General features: G+C 31.3%; 1 protein-coding gene across 8 annotated transcripts in view; it reads right to left on the bottom strand.

Moving 5' to 3' along the window:
* Positions 1–7446: 7446 nt before the first annotated feature.
* CNOT2 (CCR4-NOT transcription complex subunit 2) overlaps positions 7447–22365 on the bottom strand; it is a 102665-nt gene continuing 87746 nt past the window's right edge. For 5 of the 8 annotated variants that reach the window (XM_039866001.1, XM_039866005.1, XM_039866003.1 and 2 more), the window contains 8 exons: positions 21910–22034; positions 20817–20937; positions 20570–20726; positions 18235–18296; positions 18095–18144; positions 16204–16304; positions 14403–14547; positions 7456–8599 (listed from right to left, as the gene is read on the bottom strand). In XM_039866001.1, coding sequence (XP_039721935.1) covers positions 8513–8599; positions 14403–14547; positions 16204–16304; positions 18095–18144; positions 18235–18296; positions 20570–20726; positions 20817–20937; positions 21910–22034 — 848 coding nt within the window. In that variant the 3' untranslated portion in view covers positions 7456–8512. Of the gene's footprint in view, positions 8600–14402; positions 14548–16203; positions 16305–18094; positions 18145–18234; positions 18297–20569; positions 20727–20816; positions 20938–21909; positions 22035–22365 lie in introns of all 8 variants that reach the window. The other 3 variants (XM_039866006.1, XM_039866007.1, XM_039866000.1) reach the window with 2 other exon arrangements.

The following is a 22365-nucleotide window of genomic DNA, read 5'->3' as shown; positions in this document are numbered from 1 at the left end:
TAAGAGGTTTTGGTACCAATATTCACAGTAAACAATTTCATGTAAGATAAATAATCGATGTTCTTAGATTGTTTCCTTCTCTTTACACAAAAGGGTTGTACTGATAGTTTTAATATTCTATGATTTTTAAGTTTTGTTCTCTTCGCGCTCTTCACAAACTGAAGTATTACTATATAACCTAGTCAAGTTAAAAGGTCTTTTAATAATTTCAAAATATGGAGACCACCTCCTGGTACAATGGCTAACGAAAGAGTGTCTGTCTTTGGAGAAATAGGCCTATATCTATCTGCTGAACACCTGATACAAACAAATGCCCCGATATTAAGTGATTCCAAGGCTGCACACATATTGACAGTGGCAGATTACAATACCCATTCTTTTTCTACTATACTATGCTATCTCTTAGATACGTCTGTATTTAATAAAAAGGAAGTGTAGGTAATACAAATGGATTTAAAATGTGCTTACTTGTATTCCAGTATATTTAGGCTTGATAAAAATCCCAATTGTGAAACCTGACTGAAGGGGGGACCAACAGTGGGTAGAGATGAAGGAGCTAAAGATTTAATCTGGTCCTCATTTTACTCTAAATCACTTGTGTTGAAAACAGCTCTTTTTTAGATGTATAGCAAATATAAGTAGTACTGTTTTATGTGGGAGAGGGAAATTAAGTGTAGTATTTAGGTTTCAGAGTGACTTATTAGAAATTCAAACTAGACTTAAAGTAAAAGTGAACACAGAGAACCACCAGATGTTAATAAGTCATAGTTCTAGGGCAGGAAAAAAACCTATCCTAATGCAGGAACTTGCCCAACAGTTCTAATAGTTTTCTTTCCTTTGCTTAGGAAAGAAAGCATTAATTCCAAATGCTACCCATTTGATTTTGGGACCTTTTAGGAAATTACGAAGGAGTACTTTCTTGCAAATTGAAACCCACCTTGCCATAACATCCATGTAAAGTTCCTCATTCTGCCCTCTGGTGTTATGTAGGATAAAGATAATCAGCCTTAGAAATGACTCCACTTCAGATGTGGCAAGACAACTATCTTGTCCCTCCCAGGCCTTTTCTTCTTAGGCTAATCTTCAGTTTTATCAGTATTCACTTCTGAAATGGTTTAGAAAACTAAGGTCATAGCTTTACCTCCAATTGCTAAAGAATATAGATAACTCAAACTTGGAAGATACCGAATTTTAACATTCTCTGAAACACGTCTGTACCTTTCTTTTTCATGTTACCCAACCAACCTAGAAACACATCTAGGATAGTGGATTTTGTTGCTCATTAACAATGTCATTACAAATGTAGAAAAAATTTTGCCTCATCGTCATTACAATTTGGATTTTAAAATGATGTGCAAGTCAACTAATATTCAAATGTTAAATCCTTTAGGCTGAAATAAAAATCATATAAAAATTCAGATTAAAAAGGGAAATATGGAAATAACTTTTTGAGCAGAGGATTAATATGGTTTGCATTTAAAAAATAGGTATAATATCCAATAAAGGGACATAACTTATTTCATATTTGTATAATATTAACCAATTGAAGATAATTAAAGTAAAAAAAACCCTAACACATCTGATTCTTGAGAGGAGAAATATTTAGCAGCTCAAATTTTAAGACAGCCCATTTTTCATGCAACTGTTACATATGGTAATTAAAACTACATCTTAAAATAAATGTTCAGTATGTAACAGATTTAATGGTAGCTTCCAAACATTCTGGCTGCCCCAAATCTTTATTTTTATGCAAAAGATGAAACTATGTCACTTCTGCACGTAATCTTCTATTACTGAGCTGTAATTTTTAAAGACTAAGCAGTGTTTAAGTTTTTTTCATTATAAATGATTATAAGGCTGATCCTAAGAAGACTCAGACTCAGTCATTTGTTGATTTCATATCACCCTTGAAATTTGGTGCATTTCTTCCAAAATGTTTAAAGATATCTCAAGTGTTATTACTAAAATTATCTTCATATATACTAGAGAATAGATTAGCCTGGAGAAAACATCACTAATTAAAAGTTGTTTTTTAAATTATGTGGTCAAAAATGTTATGCTAAATACAAATGCAAAGAATTGGAACATTACATGTCAGGATATGCTTATGAAGATCGGAGACCAGCTCTGATTCACAGTAAAAAATTCTGTTTTCCTCAGTTTGTATGTTCAATTATTGTTTAAAGGAACTACCACTTTTGGCATAAATAAGGTCAGTTTTATTTCACTTTCTCTAACAAAAATGTCAAAAATATTTGTGGTGTGGTAGATGCCTATCAGGCCTTAGAAATGAAAACTAAGATAAATTTTGTGAAGAATGAAGTTTTGCTATATAGAAAGTAAGTAGTTTATTAGGTAAAGTTTTTTGGCATGTGTCAACTGGTGATAGATCATAAGCTATGAGACTGCAAGAATTTGGGTTTTCAACAGATAGGAAGTTATGACAATGAAGACTATCACTGTGAATTTTACGACTTCCAAGAAGTCATTTAAACAAATGAGGGAAAACTATATGGCACACATCTGAAAATGATTAGGTTTTTAAAGTGAACATTGAATTCTTATGATAAATATATCATTAAAATCTTGTCAGATTATAGTATTTATACAATAGGAAGACCGGATTAAAAAAAAAACTTTCAGTTGATGAACATAGAATTATACACATCGTTGCCCTTAGCAGTTTTTATGCACACAAACTCAAGTGGAAATCTAAGATCTAGCAAAAACATCCTCAGGAAATAAGGTTAAAATTTTTTTGTTGTTTTTAAACAAAGCTGAAATATCTTTTAAAAGTTTCAATTCTTGTATAGCACTTTGCTGTTTTATACTTAGGAATGGATTTAACATTCTTTGTATTCCAATAAATACTATTGTAATAATGTGGTTCTGCACTAGAACACTGGACACGAGAAAAAATAGCTGATACACAGGAATGTATTATTCCAAAATTCACTGTTGGATTTCACCAGAACCGTAAGATTTTATTTTCGTTAGTACTTGTACAGTAGGCCAAGTAGTTTAAGTGTAATTGGTAGTTCACTAACTTGAGAAATGACTTCTGGTGTTTACTAAAGCATATTCCTGGCCTCTCTCTAGACTTTGGAAAATCAGATTATCTGAACATAAGGCCTAAAATCGACACTTCTAACATGCTCCCCAAGTGATTCTTATGCACGTTAAGTTTGAAAATTACCTAGCTAGAGGATAACTTTGATGCTGGTTAGTTCCTGCAGTTATTTCAATCCAAATTGAGCTTTTTATACATCAAATTTAATGATCACTTTTAAAATAAAAAATAGGATTACTGCTTAATCTAATTTTTGTGATCACTACTGTAGCTGAAAACTGGAGACTGAACACTAATGCAATGTATAATTTCAGACTAAACATTTACCTCAAAACTTATCAAAAACTCTTTTGAATGTAAAACGTACATAACAAATCTGGTGAATATACACATTATGACTATTTGTTGTGCTTTACTGTTTCATGTTCCTATTCCTAAAGTTTAAGAAAAAAGGTGAATAAAGTTGCCTTCTGTAACTATTTAAATTTCTTTCCAAAGATATAGCAGTAAAATTAATTAAAACTTAGCAGTAAAATTAAAGCTTATCTATGATTCACAGAGGGGTGCATTTTAGACTAGGTGAATACTTCATATACTTTTAGCCCTGATCACATCATCTTCCTCAACTCTAGATCAAGAAAAGGGTACCAACATTCTTTTCCTGTTTAGAAAAAAAATAATGCAGCTCATGTAGGAATGCTACATTTCCTAAGATTTGACATTTTCAGTAATTTAACTAAAAACAATGCTGTAAGTAGAATGATGTCATTTGTTTCCAAAGACTATTGATATACTAGAGCAATGTGAAAATAATGAGATATTTCATGGCAAACTTTGGGGGTGAAGTTAGGACGGCAATCTCCAAGTTTTCGTGGGGCAAATGAGAAAAGGGTTAAAGAACTGAAAGGAGGCCTCGAAACGATCTAATCCAACTTTTTAGACAGGCAGTCCTCTCAATAGCAATTCTGATAGTCATCCAATTTCTGCTTGAACATTTTTCTTGTTGAAATCCTCACTTCACAAAGCAGTTAGCACTTTGGGACAGCATCTTAACATGCAGAACCAAAATCTCTCATTCAACTTCCTCTACCTGCTAGTTTGAGATGTGCCCTCTTCAACATCTTAAGTCCTTCCTATATTTGAAGGCATGGCATCTTTGAAATCTGTATGCATTTTCTAACATGTGGCTTTTCATAGTTTTATTAAGCTATTTCTTCCTTAGTGGTACACAAAATAATGATGTACCTTACAATTGTTAGCAATTAGGTTTGCCAAAATACAGTAACCTCACTTCTTTTATTGCTTTAATAGAAACATTCAAGATCATTCAGTTCAACTCTTTAGCTTATTATGCAGAACACTTTTTCATCCAGTCTCTTCTTGGTAATGTTCTGTGAGAATAAACCTAATGCCTTATAAAGCAATTCATTTCAATATCTTAATGACGTTGTTTTAATATTGCACCAAACTCTTTCTTACTGGTCCTAGTTGTGCTCTTCAGCCACACAAATGAATTCATCTTTCATTGACAGCTCTTGAATTTGATACTTGAAGACAGATACCATATTTCCAAAGTTTATTTTCTAATGCTAAACATTTCTACTTCTTGGGTGGATTTTTTTCATATGGTATTTTAAATTTACTATAAAATGGGGACACTAAAACCTACCTCATGACACTATGCTGAAGACAGGATACAGTAAGCATGTCAAACAGTATACTACTTGGCAGCTAGAAGGCATGCCACATACTCTTCCCCTGCCTTCCCTGGTCATGGGCAGCTCTTAAAATACAGCAGACTTTTTACCTTGTTCTGTGCAGTATACGTTTTCTAATGAAGCCAAATATTACATCAGTATCTTTGGCAACAGAATCGCAATTTACATTGATCTACATATGAATCACTTTTAAGCCATGTTATATTCCACCATCCTTTTTCTTTTAGCAACTGAAGTGTAAAACTAATTATTCTGATTCAATGTATCCTTTTTGATGTGACTCAACACAAAGTTACTGGGTTAGATGTAGATTTCAATTTTGATTTTAATTGTATTTATTTGCTTCATCTCCTAGATTTGTCATTTATTTATGGTATGATCTAATTCACTGGTAATGCTAGTAGCAAGGAGAGAGTGAGCCTAGTGACATGCCATTAACATCTAGCTTTGAAAAAGATATTGAGGTATGTCTGGCTTATCACATTCTCCAGAGATTGTCTTAATGGAACCAGTTAGTATTTCTGCGTCTTATTAACTACACAAACAAACCATGGTTAAGAGAACATTAAATATGAACATCCCCTTTTACACACATGCATATTTAGGTTTTCAGCAACTTTCTTGCAAAACTGATGCTATTAAGCCTAAGTTAAATGAGTCCTCCTTTGCAGGGCCATGCTCAGATGACACATTTAATGAGCGATGGGTGTAACAGAATGGAAGATCTATGATTTTTGAATGGAGGAGGATTCAGAGGAAGGTGTAGAGTAGGAAAAATTTGAAGTTTTGAAAAGTTAATCGAAAATACTTAAAAAGATTCTTTTGAAAATGAAATTACAGCAAAAAATAGTAAATTGTTTCAAAGCTCAATGCTTTAACTTGTACATTTTATTTTCAAATTGAAATATCAATTTATACCATTTAATCGACATGTATTTATCAAGCATCTCTTGTGTTCCAAGTTCAGTGGCAAAAAGGAAAAGACTAGATAAGTGGTTGCCTTTATATATATGTAAGAACTCAAACTTTCAGTTTTTAAATTCGTTATATCAAACTTTTTGTGCACTGAAAAATCCCTGAAAATAGTTTTTCATATACAGTATTACAACAAAAAGCATAGAATATATGAGACTAAATAGCTGAAAGGACTTTCCTTTGCAACTAAATAGCTTTTGGTTCGAGAAAGCCAATGATAAAATAATCACAAAAAATATTTAACATAATGTACACATTTATGTCAGTTATATAGGGAAAAACTGGGAAACTTTAAACCAAGAAAGAAAATGTGAAATATTAGTTTAGGTCTACTTTTGTACATGTATAAGCATGTTATACATATACAAGAAATATAAGTGTGTTATATAAAGAGTTTAAAATATCATATTAAAGATTTCACACAGAATTTTAAAACTTGAATTTGAAGTCAAGAGCACAGTAATTTCTGATATTGACAAGTATAAAAAGTTGGTTTACATGTAAGAGTTTTCTCATTTTGATGACTGAACTCAGAAATCTGGAAAAGTGTGCACTTAAAACTTTGTATATGGCAATTAAAATAAACAACTCAAGCCAAGATAACAAACTACTTAATATGAGCTATCTTGCTTTTCTGAGTCATTCACATAGTGCCAATCATGATCATGGCGACACAATGTTGTTTGCAGTCATAAGAATAAAGATCCCTTTCCATTTTTTTTTCCTGTTTCTCATGGTTATAAACAAAAAATTACATTTTACATGGTAAATTGTGAAAAAATGTAATCTTTAAAAAAAATTATAGGATTTAACATTAGTTTATGTCAAATATGGTGAAGTTTTTTTGCACAACAGTAAAACTATAATTACATAAATGCCATCTTTCTTTCAGAGGAGAGATGCTTTGGTTTAAATTTGAAAGATTAAAAACTCCTGATATTTTTATGTCAGTTTCTTTTATCTCAAAATACATAGAAAAAGGTAACTCTTATTTTATATGCCTGATACACAAACACAAAAATGTCATAAATGTTTCATTTTCAAACATAATTTGGTAAATGTCAACAAGCTTTCATTCTTCATAGAAAAATACATTAAAAATGAAAATTTAAAGATAAAAGCTCACTGCCTTTTTTTTACTATCTTTAGTTCTGCTTTCATAGCTTCAGAATATTACAGTATTTTAAAATACAGTATATTTATCTTTAGATGGAATAGAATGTATCAACTTGTAAATCTGAAATATCCAGACCAGCAAACTGAAGGTAAAGTCTATCCCACCACTGCTTTTGGCTTACCTTAATGAGTATTACTTCTTCTTCTTTTTTTCAATATTACTTCTTAAAGATAAATCTTAAAGGTCTATCAAGAAATTTCTCATAAATGTTACAGGAAAGCATTTTGATTGGGTACCAAGAGTGTTTGGGAAGTTTTATTTCTAATGATTCCATAATCTATTTTTTAAAAAGTTCTGTTTTGAACTTGGTTAAGAATGTCTACATTTTTTGACTTACAAGTAAAATGGTGAATGGTTCCATTAAATTACTTGTCAAAAGCTGAAAAAAAGACATTTAAAATTGTTTAGTCATACCATTCAGTTTGTTATTTGTAAAACTTTAGGTTTCTTCCCTCTATTTTTCATGTTGAAGAAATAAATTCACAATTTCAAATCAAAGTCAACACTGCAGTGAGGAGAGCTTTTCTACTTTATTACAAAGAGAAGAAGCCTTTATGTGGTCAGAAAATACAAGATTGATCTTTTTTTTTTTTCTCTTCCTATGAAACGCTGCTGTTCAAACAGCCAGAGTGAATTGTCTTAGTTCACTTCTTTAAGTCCCATCACATTCACTTGGGTATGGATGTCCTTGGCTGCTGAAAATCTGGCCCTTTAGTGCACAGGGCGACAAAGTCCCCTGACCAGCAGTTCCAGAATGTCCCATTTTCATATATTGCATCCATGCACACCTCCTAAAAATGAGGTACAGCAGGGCAAACATTTTCCAAAATAGATGTCATATATATAATATATACACATTCGTACATACATACCTTTATTCATGTGATGTCCAAAAATTTAAAAAAAAATGTACACATTTATTACAAAATTGTAACAAAGACTGGACAGTGTTTTGCTCATTCTGGAAAGATGAAGCTCAGTAATAACACAACCCTGGAAACATCCAGAGATTGTGGCAATATCTTTCTTCTGAACAGTCAGATATTCTTGCGTTAAGCTTGGCGAAACTGCCTTTCAAAAACAGAAGGGGAAGTAAAATGAAGGAAGCAGACCTTGCTCATCTTTCCAAATGAAATACGAGAAGGATCTTCACATAAAAATGCACAAACATTTGTTATTTTATTACCAATAGTGCTACAATGAACAATGCAAATTTTGTGGTCTAATTTTGTTGAGTCTTTGTGGGTTTTCTTTTTTACATTTTAGAAACTCAATGGTAAACTTCTGTCAGTGTACTTGCTTGTCTTTATAGACCCAAGTCTGTCTGCTGGCAAAAAAGAAAATAAATGAAAAAATTCAGACCCTGCTCGAACTAGAGAAAAACAAATTACAAATTTAGTTGTTGGGCAGCACATAATTAGTAAGGCAGGACCTCAAATGGTGACCCTTTGCGTAAGCCAATTGCCATATCCTCAAGGAATTAAAACCAGGGTGCCTGAGCCACATCAGTTCTGCAGTTATGTTGAGTATTGTGCTGAGACAGCCATACCCCAAGAAAAGGGAAGTCTTTTTTTAGAAGGCTTGCTGAGCAGGGTTGTAGTTGAAGGTGGATGGCAGGTGAGGCCGTTCTTCTAATTTGTCATATTCCAGATGGAACTCCTATAAAACCAAATTTAAGAATTTAGATAATTTCCTCTCCTTTGTTCTCAGAATTCTGTCAAAATATATTTTACTATGTGAACAAAACACTTATATTTTTGAGAATGAACAGACTCAGATATACCACTCTTTTTTCCCTTAAGTAAAGTACAGCTTGAATAAAAATAATGTGCTGTAGTTTCTACCTGATAGGTAAAATACACTTTCTATGTCAGTCAGAGACCTCTCATAAACACCTATTTTATAAAATACATTCTATTTTTTTTTTGCTCAAAAATAAGTTTTAAGTGGCAACTGCTATACTGCCAATAAAAAATACAGAAAATCATAAAATATTTAAAGTGAAGCCTCTTCACTGAAGTATACAACCTAAAAGTTTATCTTCATAGAAAAGGTATAGAAATAAAGAATTTTCCACTTTGTCTTATTTTAAAAAAAAGTTATTCTAATCTCATTAAAATCTGGGGAAAACATGAACTTAAAACTTACACAGCTCCACACTTCTCACGTAACAAACCCCAAACCCTGAAAAGATGTAACTGCCACCCCAAACCAGGCAGTGGTTGATGTAGGCACATCTGAAGATGAACTACAGAGCTCATTTCAACTAAACTTTCAAAGTACTACATTAACTTCATGAGTGTTAAAATTTAAGAATAGTGAAACCAATTCTTCACTGAACTAAGATCAAAGAGAGATGCACAATATAACTGCATATTAAAACAAAAACATACTTTGTAAATCCAAAGAGCAAGAGGTTCTAAAATCACTAATTCTACAATCTGCATTCAATTAGCACAAACTATCTCAATCTCGTTTAAAAATTATAAACCTTAATATGTATTATATATTAAAGAAAGCCAACAAATAATATTAGCACCATATTTTACCTTATCTGTCTTGTTTCAAATTGATTCTATAATGAATGTTTCCAATATTAAATTAAGGGAAAATTTCACTAATTAAAATAAAAACCTAGGTCATAATGATTAAATTTTGAGATATAAAACCAAGTACCTGAAATTTAAGGATATTATATTAATAATTATAGAAATAGCAGGTATGACTTACTGAAAGCCTAATATGTGTCAGAACTAGAGATATAGTTGATTTTATTCTAATCTTTATAGTAACTCTATAATTAGATATTATCTTCATTTTGTACCTGAAGAATATGGGCTCACAAGTAACTTGCCCAAGTCGTGTAAGTATCAGGTAGATCCAGGATTAGATGTGACACAAAAGCCCATGACTTTTCTAGTACAACACATTATTTTTAATATTTCTAGCCCAACATCCAAAGGATTCACTTCATTATAACCCTTATCCAGAAATAATGTTGAAAAAATTCAGTCCACTGACAAATGTTTATAAAGAAGGCACACTGTGATGACTTTAAATGTAAAAAGGTTTACTTTATAGGACTGACAGAGTAAGGTACAGTGGTTATTTTGCTTGTCAGTAAAAACTAGCAAACACCAGACCAGAATCATCACTGCAATCACCATAGCCCTCCCTGATGCACTGTGTAATAAGCATCACTCTCTTTCTTTCTGTCTAGACTTTAAAGGAATTGTATTGCCTGGCTTGAAGATGAATATCCAAGTTAGTAAAGAAAATGTCTTCTTGTATTATCATTCTTTAGAAATTAAAATTAGCATTTTAGTTCTAAACTATGTGTAGTTATAGAGTAAAAAGTCTACTTGTAACTGTGACAAATCATATATCCCACTATCTTCTAAGTTATAAAAATTAAAATTTTGTTCAATTATTTTGACCTTGTTATTGTACACTGGTGAACTTACATTCTATTATTAGAATTTAAACTAGGGTAACTTCATCAATTCATACATTTTCCCCCTACACGTTAAAAACAATCAGTTTAAATTTAGAGAGCATAAATATTTTAATGTAATAATTAAGAAAATCCCAAAGACCTTATATATCTGAGTTTCAGAAATTGCCTTCCATTTTTACATCTCCTCTCCTCCCTCCGTTTTCTATGTACTTGTATTATTAAAAAATATAAAGCTTACAACACACTGGTATCTGTTACCTCACTTTGATTGTTGATAACATCTCTTTTACACATTTATGTTATATATACGCACACAACACACATACATACCTTTGTATAATCTACAGGCAAGAAGGGTGTCTGTTTTGTATATCACTACCTACTGCCTAGAATAGTGCTAGCTCTGTAGCAGGTGTATAATTAATGGCTGATGAATTACTAAACACAAGTTTTCTTAATTTCTTTAAGGAAGAGAACACCTAACTTTTGAAATATTCAAAGATTAGGTATTTAGAAGGTCTATGTATATATTTGCTTTAATGGAAAAAAGATTTTTATAGTTTAATGATTTAAAAGGCCAGAAAGAGTTCTAGATACTTTTAAAAAATATTAACTTTAATGTCTTAGTTTTTCTATTATTAAAATTAGGTTACATACTCTCAAAAAGTTACTGTGAAGCAAAATTGAAATATTTTGCATTGGACTCAAATGGTCAAATAAATTACTACAAAAGCATTAATGTCATCACTGATCTAATTTCACAGAGAAACATACACTGCAGAAATGTTTTCTCAAATTCTCAAAACTATCAGTTTTCTCTTAACTATGATAAATCTTCACTAAATTTCAGGAAGTAGCAAACTATTTTAACTATAGTTATTAGAAATAATTTTTACTTTGAAGAAAAGTACATATTACTGATTAGAGTATAAAGATGTATTGAAGTGTACCAGTAAAGTTAATGGGAAAAGAAAAAAAATCACATTTGTATCAGATTATAATATGATAAAAAATCCTAAGCATTAAAAATCCTATTCAATGTTGGACCCACAAGGTGAAGTCAGAATTCTTAAATTTTTTAAGTCTTTAAGTTTGAGAAGCTATTGATAACAAGGCAGCCTCCATTGCCTAAAAATTCTCTGTAGATGTAATTGTTTCAAAAATTTTACTCATTAAGATTATACACACTATCTGAATGACCACAAATTTTTAACTAGTGGGATATTGAGTAGTTCCAGCTAAATTACACAGGACAGACTACACAGCCTGTTGACGAGTCAAGATTATCTAAAAGGGGAAAATAAGCAAATATAGTGTCAAAATGTTTATGTACATACATCATGGACTTATGTAAAATTCTTTAAACAAATAAGGGGCTGCATCTTAGAACTCAAGAGTCAGAATTTTAAGGGGATAAGAAATACTTCTAATTTAAATCACCGAATCCCTTAATATTACAATTCTTCATTTCTCTGAAAATATTAAGTGATTTGCAAAAGACAAAGAACCTCATATGAGATATTCTGAATGGGGAGACCTGATTATGGTCTAATCAGGTCAATACTTTCCACGATTACCATGATAACATTAAGCTATTACTTGTAATACTAACGCATACTGTAGGCCTCTTACAATGAGTTGTAGCTACTTAACGCATGTTCTTTACCTGTGCATAGTAAATAAGCCACACCTACTTTACAGGTGGGGACTTTAACTTTGAAGTTAACTGGAGACAAGGCATTTTAATGGATTTTCTGTAGTATGATGAAGTCTGTTAACAGACTATGAATGAACTACATTTCTTAATTATTAATCTAGTTTCTGAGAAAACACTGAAAACAACCTTAAAAAATATACTCAGAAATCATTGTAAAAAATTTATTGTTTATGAATTTGTATTTTAATATAAGCAAAATAATTTGATATTTGATAGAAACTAATAATTCTGCTTGCTTTCATCACTATGAAAATAATTCTGTTAAACAGTGTCAGCAAACTATCTCAAGTGGCCAGCAAACTATCTCAAGAGAGATTTCTTAGGGAAGTTTAATGATATTTCCCAATTTTATTTTCCTACTTTGCTGCTAAACATTTTAAAGGTAAAGGTCAATACAAAAGCTCAACTATGCTGGAGCTATGGGATAAAACTGGATAAAATTATTATTTTATACAGAAAGAGGGAGAAAGACAAATAGACAGACAGACAGACACACACACACACACACACAATTTTCTTTAAAACGACATTTACCTGACTGAGGAATTGCTTTTGTGAGAAAATATAGGTGCGGTATTAATGTTTAAGTGGTTTCTGAATATTTAAATTTATGGAGAGAACTTAGTTCTCTAGAAAACTAATTTTTTTCACATAAGTCGATTTCTTCACACTTAATGAACTAAAATTTAACGAAAATTATGCATTTATCTACTTCAAACATCCATCCCTTTTGCATACATTAAGTCTGGAGTGATTTACAATGATATTGAGCAAAAAGCTTCAAATAAATGGAGAAAACTTCAGTTATTTCCTAGTAGAATTTTTTGTCCCTCCAAAGATACTTTCTCTCCTACAGAACCAAAAATATGGCTCCAGAAAATGACTAGCATCATTACTGGCATCACCTGGGAACTTGTTAGAAATGCAAATTCTCAGGTCCCATCCACAGACTTACTAAATCAGAAACAATGGAGGTATGGCCAAGTAATCTGTGTTTTAACAATGTCTCCAGCTAATTCTGATGCAAGCCAAAATTTGAGAACCACTGACCTAACCTAACAACAATCAATTATCATTTTTTCATCTTTAGAAAAATAGTAATAAGCTGTAATAACGATGATAGAAACAATAGCAATAAACTACCACAACTACTCCCATGTATCAAATACTCAATACAGGCCAAGCACTGCACTCAGTGTAAATGTTTGTTTGTATTCTCATTTAATCTTCATGATAATTTAGAGACAAGTATTTCAATTTAAAAAAATAAAGGAAACTTGCACAAGGTGACAAATAGCAGAAACAGGAGTTATATTCAAATCCATGACACAAAGACTATAGCTATTACACTATACTTCTTAAAGAACAGGTAACATGCACAATGTCTCATTCACTATTTATAAATAATGTAATTATTTCTATTTAACTAAAATATTAGGTCACATATCTAACTTTTGAAATCAAGATATGCATAATAATGAGAATTGTTAAAATAACTCAAACAGTGTACAGTGGTATATGGACTTGGTCTGACAAATAATGACATTTACCAATGAGAAACACCCAAAAATAATAATAATAAAAATTCAACCTCTTTTATGTGTCTCGTTTTGGTGTTCTTTGTTGGGCAGATCTTTTCATATTTTTTTCAAGTTTTATATAAAATCTTGTGATGTAAAATTTTTTTGTGTGATAAACACATGGTAAGCATTTTACACTGTCTTCTTAGAACATTTTACCTTTTTATCAGTTTAGTAAAGCTGACTCAAAGGAAAAAAAAAGCCCAAACCAACAACTAAAAAATCACTCAATGAATTGTCAAGAAATATTTTTCTTCTGTTTAAAAAACTCAAGTATCTTTTTTTAATGAGTGCAAGTGTTTTAAAAAGACTATATCTGTTTAAATACTGGATTTAAGAAAATCTCATACTTGCTTAATCAGAACTAATAATAATATAAGAATACATGACTGATATTGCAAGGGGGTATCTTTATTTTATAACTGAGTAGCACAAACAATTCAAAAGTTTACCAGGTTTTTGAACAATTACAAAATTTCTTACCAAGTTCAATCAGTTTTCTAACTATGGGTGAAATAAACTGTTTCTGCATACTCGACTAGAGTTAAATCAAGCCAAGAAAGTAGAGACAAGAGACTTAACAAACATCTGGCATATTATTGGAATGAATATAATGGTACATATAAACAGATAAAAGAGGTCACTTCTTTTCAAAATCTAGAGTTACACATTTACGAATTTGCATTTGCACATGAAAAAAATATATACCTTAGCTACTTTCCTCCAGTTAAGACAGTCAAAGAAGTAATATGTTCCCCTCTCATATGTATTGGTTTTCATTGTTGGCTCCATGCCTGGTGCCCTGGTAATCCATACTCGTTCTTCTTTGTGGTATCTCCAATCACGGTTAAAACTTCAATTTTTAAGAGAAAAAGACAATTAATTTTTTCCTGTGGCTCACATTTTATAAAACTTTTCTAAGAAAATAATTATGCATAAAATACATTAAATGAGTGCTTCTTTATCCTAACTTTTATTGTTATTAAACACAACCATAGTGAAATAAATATAGGAAAATAATTTCTTAATTTGCCCCGAACCCACACTCTTTAATACATACATCTTTATTTAACTGAGCAAATTTTTTATGCAAACAAAACGAGATCTTAAAAGCTCTATAAGCAATGTGATAAAAATTTAGGCAGACCAAATAAAGATACTTTTGTGTTCCAGAAAGAGAAACTGCACTCCTTTCTTGTTCTTAATATTCAATAGAAATTGAGGTATCTATTAAAACAAACAGCCCACCAGCTATTTACATTATTCTGTATAAGGAACTAAATATAAATACACTATTTGAATTAACTATTTAAATTCATATAATTCCGTGACTATGCCGAAAACAGAATATCCATTTTAAAAAGTCTTAATGAATATATTACTTTTAATTTTTATTCAAATCTCATTGATCCTAAATTCTCATAAGCCAAAAGAATGTCCATCAGAATTCATGCAAGAATCAATGAGGTTTAACCACCACTTGTAAACTGGGGAAGTAACATTCAAAGGAGGTAAATGTATTACAAAAACCATCTTTGGTAGAACAAACCTCCATGTAAACAAATACTTCCCTACCAATACCATGAGGAAATTTGTAGACAGAAATAAGATATGAGACAGAATTGCCAGTGATGGATGGATAAATAAATAAATACATTTATTTACTTATGAATAAATTAAACAATTGCTATCTTACAAAAAATGAGAGGAAAACATGGGAAAAAAACAAATTCTCAATTGAGAAATAAAAAACAATTTATTATCAACACAGTGAATTTTACATTTAAGTATCTGATGCAAGACCATTTGTAAAAATGTTATTAAGAATATTATAAAATACTTAAATCTGTAAAAAGGTCTCCCAATCATAACATCATAAATTTTTACTAACAACTCACTCTCTAGTAAACATACTACTGGTAACAAACTGTTACCGATAGGACATACAAGAAATGACACAATTTTTTTTCTTAGGGCATCAGGTAAAAACAGAACTGCTCAGAAGAAAAACATATCCAATGGACCAACTTCTTAATGCTAATTTCTTTAAGTTGGCCAGTAGGCTCCTGATGATGAATGTGGACTTTATCAACACTTCAAAACACATAAGAAATATGTAGAGTGATTTAATAGATGTTTATTAAATGAAATTCACTGTCATTAACATGTGGTTCCACAAGATGAGCCACAGTTATGAACCATATCCTATACTTCATATATGTATAATTAGATTCAGCAAATTCATTAGTCAAGTTGATTTTGTCTTTTTGCAAATTTGTTTAAATTTAAAATTCGCCATGTATACAGTGATTATGAAGACATGGTAATATAAGGTTTCTATCTAAATTAACTGTATAAATGTAAAAATAAACAACTTAAATTTCTCGATGGAGAAATAGTTCCACTTTAAAACAAAAGACAAACTACAGCTATTATTTTTAAAAAGCAGCTTTCAGAATAAACAAGATCCACTATAATACAAAAGTGTTTAAAAATACTTTGAACATACAGCTCTACTGCAGCTAAAAGTTGTAATACGTCTCCTCCATTCATGTAATAAAGATAGAAGAGAAGGTCTTCTCCATATCGGCCAAGTTTTATTGCAGCCAGCTGGAAAAGATAAATAAATTATTTGGAAATGTAAAGCGAGTTTAAAAATCCTAACATAATTGCTACCATTAGAATAAAAACAGGAAGAGAAACAGAAACTGTTCTCTGTAGCAGATAACTGTTATTACATGATTACACAGGTAGTTACAACTCTAAAGGAGAGTTTCATTATTTATGGGAGTGTTATCATTTAAATGACTAAGGTCATTTAACAATTATTTCTGGTACATCTATTTTATGTCCTAATAGGTAAAAAAGCTACATAAAAACTAAGCAAGTTCAAATGGTGACTATCTTACTTGAGGGATTTATTAATTACCCAAGGTGGCAGTAGCAGTGGAACCCTGTGCTCAGAGATGCAGGACTTACATTCAAGACCTAGTTGCATTACTTACTAATAGGCCAGGTCCAAATTATTTAATGTACCTGAACTTCAATTATAAAATGTAGACAATGACATCTATAAGGGTTACTAAAAATGAAAATGAAATTAAATACGTGGTTGCATTGGAAGGCACCTTGTAGAGTGTCTAATACATAGAAGACTTACAGGAAATGTTAACTGAATCTACATCTGGCAGGGATTCACAAATCAGTTGGTTATAAATTTTTAGCAAATCATAGACGTTAAGTATAAAAATAATAAAGCGCTTGCTCTTTAGTTTGTTTAAATGAATGACTAAAAGATGACTGCTTTACATGTCCTTCCACAAAGCAGAAACATAATTATCTATCAAACTATAAAACATAAGTGAGTTCAACAGTTTCAAATTCTCCCATTAAGATAAAGTTTTATTAAAAACTCACCAAAATGAAAATACTTTTATCTCTTTACTTAATCCTGTATCTAAATGTTTACCTAACTGTTATGCACTCTCTGAATATAATTTTTCTCTCTATTCATATTATCCCATTCAGGTAGCGGTCAGTCCCAAATGTATCAAATTCTCCTAAACCAGTATTGCTTAAATTGGCATAAGAAATGGTTCTAGAACCCTTAGGTATTTGGAGCAAAAGAACACTACAGTGGAGGTGGCAGCAAATCATGATCCAAAAATAGAAAAAAACTAGCTCTCTCTAGCTAACAGCTCTTATTTTCCACCTACCCAGTATTGAAAGACATAAAGAGAAATATCTCTCTTTACTTGGCTGTCCACAACATCAACATCCATTTGACTATACAACTACATGGTACAGATGCAAAATACTGTTATTTACATTAGACATTTATACACATGAGTAACACAAATACACAATTTTAATAGATTATACTCTTCTCTCACAAGGCCAAAATCTAGATACAATTGGTAACAAAAATGAACTTTCCCCTAAAGCAAATGTTTAACATTTTCTGATTAAAAAAAAAAAAAAAGATTAACCCTATTTGTTAATAGTTATTGTATTAATTAGAATTTTAGGTAATTAAAAAATAGAAAAAAAAATAAAGAAAAAAAAGCCAAAGTAACAGTTTTAAATATTTAAAGTTCCATTAAAAACACTATCTGTACTATTTGTAAAGAAAAATCTTTTTATAACTATAAGAATATTTACCAGTCTTAATGTTGTTTTTTAAAAAAATATTGAAAAATATAACCCAGGAACTCATCAAAACATTAAGATGACAAACAAAAATAGAAATAAAATTGTTATATATAACTGAATGAACATGAGAAAGCATACCCAAGACCACTGCGGATTATTTCAAAAATATTATGCTGTCTAAACTGGGAAAATAGCACCTGAAAAAGATAAATTCATGCTGACTGAGTAGAATAATAAACTACACTCACCTTATCCCTAATGTGAATGTTCGTTAAGTACTCAGATGGAACATGGAAGTCTGGATAATAAAATGAAAAAAGCCTTATTAACTGATTCTCAGTTACAAATATATTTTTAAAAAGGTCTGATCACAAATATATTCTCCTACCTATGTCTTGAGGTCGACAAGGTGAAGATGCCCAGGGTGATGCAAATTTGGGGTAGAGATTTCTGAATAAGGGGGGGAAAAAAAACACTCTGAAGTCCAAAGTACAAAAAAGATATCTAATTTTAGTTCAGGAAATCAGGAATACCAATTACTTCAAATGTAAAATTAGCATTTTTAGTTCTAATTTCCTTTCTTGGGTTTACTATGACTTATATACATACAGCAGAAAACTGATACAAGATTTATATATACATTATGAAAAAATTACTTCAACTCGGAATGCTTTAAATTCATTAATACCATGCTCCCAAGTAAAATTACTTTCCATTTATATGTAAGTATTAAAAGCAAAAGTTCAAATTCACCAAATATTCATGTTTGAATGCCTATTATATGCCTGGCACTTTTCTAGGTGCTTGGGATATATCAGTGAACAAAGCAAAGATCACTAACAACATGAAACTTACTTTTTGTTTGGGGATGGTAGATTGGAGAGAGGTAGACAAAAACAATTTGTACAATAAATAAATAATATTCCACATTAGTAGAGAGGTAGCGAGGGGAAATTAGTTGCATAATTAAATAAGGTAGTTAGGTTAGGTCTTATTTAGAAGGTCAGATATGAACAAAGATTTGAAAGATTTAAGGGAATTAATTATCTGGCAAAGACTGTTCTAGTCCGAGGAAACTGCTAGAACAAGTTAAGGCAGCATATGACTGACATCTGTGAGGACCACTAAGAAGGCCAGTGAAACTGGAGCAGAGTGAACAAAGGAAGAAGCTTTTGAGGCAGGGGTAAGAGAGAAACACAGAACATGCCTATAGAGATTAGGAGGCCTGTAAAGATTTTGGGTTTTTAATCATAACAAAACTGAAAACCCTTATTGAGTATTGAGCAGTCAGTTAACTTATTCAAAAAGAATTGTCTTGGCTACTGTATAAAGAAGAGATTGTGAAGGGGTACAGGGAAGATCAAGGATACCTAGTGATTGGCTAATAAAGTAATCCAGGCAAGAAAGGATGGTGATCAGGGTGGTAGCAGTTAAAAGCAGTGAGATGCAACACAGAAATGATTCCATTATGTCCAATGTTGTTGACAAGTCAAAAAGGATAAGTTCCTAGAAGTGACCACTGAATTTAATAACACAGAGGCCATTTGATGACCTTGACGACAACAGTTTTAGTGTAATGGGGCAAAATCTTAACTAAAATTCTGTGTTCTAATGGAGAATAGGAAAAGACAAATAAGAGATAGAGATGGCTCTTTTGAATTTTGCTTCAAAGAAGAATAAAGAAATGGGGATCATTAGTCAGATCATGAAAAAGTATTTAATATGGAAAAAGTAATAACATGTTTGTATGTTGAGGGAAATAATCCAACAAAATGCAAAAAATTGTGAAAGCATGGATTAACTAAGGCAAGAGGGTAGAAGACAAGAAAGAATAAGGGGGGGGTACAGATGGTAGTAAGTAATTAGATTTGGTGAGAGGACTAGGCTAACATTTTCTTCTGACTGCTTCAATTTCAGTAAAGCAGAAATAAACAACGTCATCATGTGAGAGTAAGAACAGGGGAAAAGAATTACGGGTTTGAATAGGCAAGTATAAAACAGCTGCATAGGAGAACAAAAAGAATGACTGGACTAGGCATGCCAGCACTAATTATGTTTGGCAAAATTAAAGTCCCACTATTGAGGTTCCTGGCCATAAATTTATCATCAGTGAAGTTATGTGTTTTCCTCTAACCAGGGTCAGTAGCAAACATCAAAAATGGAATAGGCGGAAATATAACCAGGGTTAGTTTTTGCCATCCAAGTATGACAAAACAAGAGAGGGCAAAATAGTCAAGGATATATGTAATGGGCAGTATGACTGACCATTGAACTTAATAAGAAGTGACTTCATGTGGGGAAACAGAGATAGGCATGTCGAGGAACAACAAAAAGGTAAAAGCATCAATTGAAAGTCCCAATGGAGTTGAATGATAACAGGAGCCAGTACCAGAGGGAGAGAGACAGAAAACAGAAAGTGGGATGGACAGACTTAAAATTACAGAGAAACTACAGTGACTATTAATGGCAAGGTCAAAAGGACGACTAAAGAAGTGAACAGGTGAGGTATGGTAAAAGGCAAGATTTTTGAAGAGAAATTCAAGGACCTGAGATTTCAGGATTTTGATCCAGGAGCTAATATGAGAGGGAATGACCCAGAGAGTCAGTAGATAACAGCAATAATGAGTGGTAGCAGGTGATATAATTTAATGACAAGATATTAAAAACTGCAAGTGTGCAGGGAGGTATTATACATAAATGTGGAAGAAAAGAAAATAACTTACTCAGGAGAGTTCAGATTGAGGCCTAATGTTGTTAAGTCACTTCCTAATGCAAGATGTACCATTCCTGGGTCTGTCTCTGCTGCCCTGATAAATGTTAACAGGCCAATCATTCCAAATTGGTCCGTCACCATCCCTTGAGGAATGTTTGTAACCCGACCTGAATAAGAAAAACGTGGTCATTTTTCTTTGATGAAAAGTACAGAAAATGAATTCTATAACATCACTGACATATTTTATAGAGTCCCACCATCAGGTAACACCTGGATCCCTTTTTTCTGCTGGTTATTATTCTGTGTTGTTGAACTTTTATCTCCAGGGAATTTGGGTCCATCTGTACTTGAAGTTGTCTTGCCAGATGTATTCAAATTCTAACATAAAAAAAAAAAATTAAATTTAACATTAAAATGTGTTAAGTGTAAAAATTTTCAAGTTCATATATTAGTAACTTTCTATTCATTCTTTATTATGTTTAAATTGGTAATAAATTATTACCTGTTTTTCAAGGCCTACATGAAATTTTTTTGTTTCCACAAATGTGCCATGGTATATAAATTAAGTCCTGTATGATATCAATTTGAGTATTTAAAGAACAAGCAATATATGGAAAATATTCTTATTCATCTCAGATCTTCAGTCACGGATAAAATATATTATCTATCTATCTATCATCTCAGTACTTTATGCTTTGGAATACACTTGAAGATCTACTCTTCAATACTTTCATTTATAAGAGAAACTACTAAACATAGTATATTACCTAAAATATCATCATAAAAATATACAGGATAAGTCAGAATATATGCACTTTTAAAATTCATATTTACTTTAATTCTTACCCAATATTCTTCTTTATTAATTATTTTAATGATATACAAACTCCCGTCACACACAAAAAGTTATTTTCAGCGAAATGTGGAAGAAATAAACATATTCGTTAAGTCAGAAAGAGGAAGCTGAGTTGGCTGAATCAACACAGGAATAAAAATGTGTATAAAGATTCTTCAAGGAGAAAACTTACTCAAGAAAAACACAGCTCCTTAGAAGGCTATAATATCAAACTTCATGGGATCCAGCTGACAGGGACTACAATAAAAGTCTAAATTAACTCTGAGAAGTTCAACAGAAATTTGCAAACCTATATGAAATAGGAAAAAAATAGGCTATCTTCTAAGTTATAAAGCTTTTCCATATTCTTCAGAAGTTAATTACAGATATTCAAGATAAACAACTTTGTAATAGTATTTAATATGTCCTTAATACAGTTGATAAAACTGTTAATATAAGAGAAGTCTGAAGGGAAAAAACTACATCACTCACATATATAATTCTCAGTTACTTACAGATTTACTGTCATCATTACTTGATGTTGGATCTTTATAGCTGGAACCGGGTAATGCTGGAAAATCTTCGTTGTGTATTGAAAAGTCCTGGGATTGCTCATTTGCTGGTTTTGTTACCATTCCAACTATGTAATGAAAATAATCCAGAGAATTGCAATTGATATTTATGATACTTTGCTATAAATTATAAAAAGTTAACTTTCCTCATGAGAATATACCAAAAAGATTCTCATTTTGCTATGAAAGCATATTTCAAAAAAATTAGTATTCAGGGTAACAATGAAGAACTAAAGTTCTTGTATACTGATTAATAACTTAATATACAAAATAATACAAGAGAAAGAAGTGGCAATCCTATAGTTAATCTAATGTCATATACAGATGTTTAAAAATATAATTTGATATTAGTAATCATTATTAACATTTTTGGTTTAAAAACTTGATTTAAACATTTGA

Source organism: Pteropus medius, unplaced genomic scaffold (genome assembly GCF_902729225.1).
Source record: "Pteropus medius unplaced genomic scaffold, Ma_sr-lr_union100, whole genome shotgun sequence".
NCBI lineage: Eukaryota > Metazoa > Chordata > Mammalia > Chiroptera > Pteropodidae > Pteropus > Pteropus medius.
Note: the sequence above shows the minus strand (reverse complement) of the source record. Positions and strands in the feature narration are given on the sequence as shown.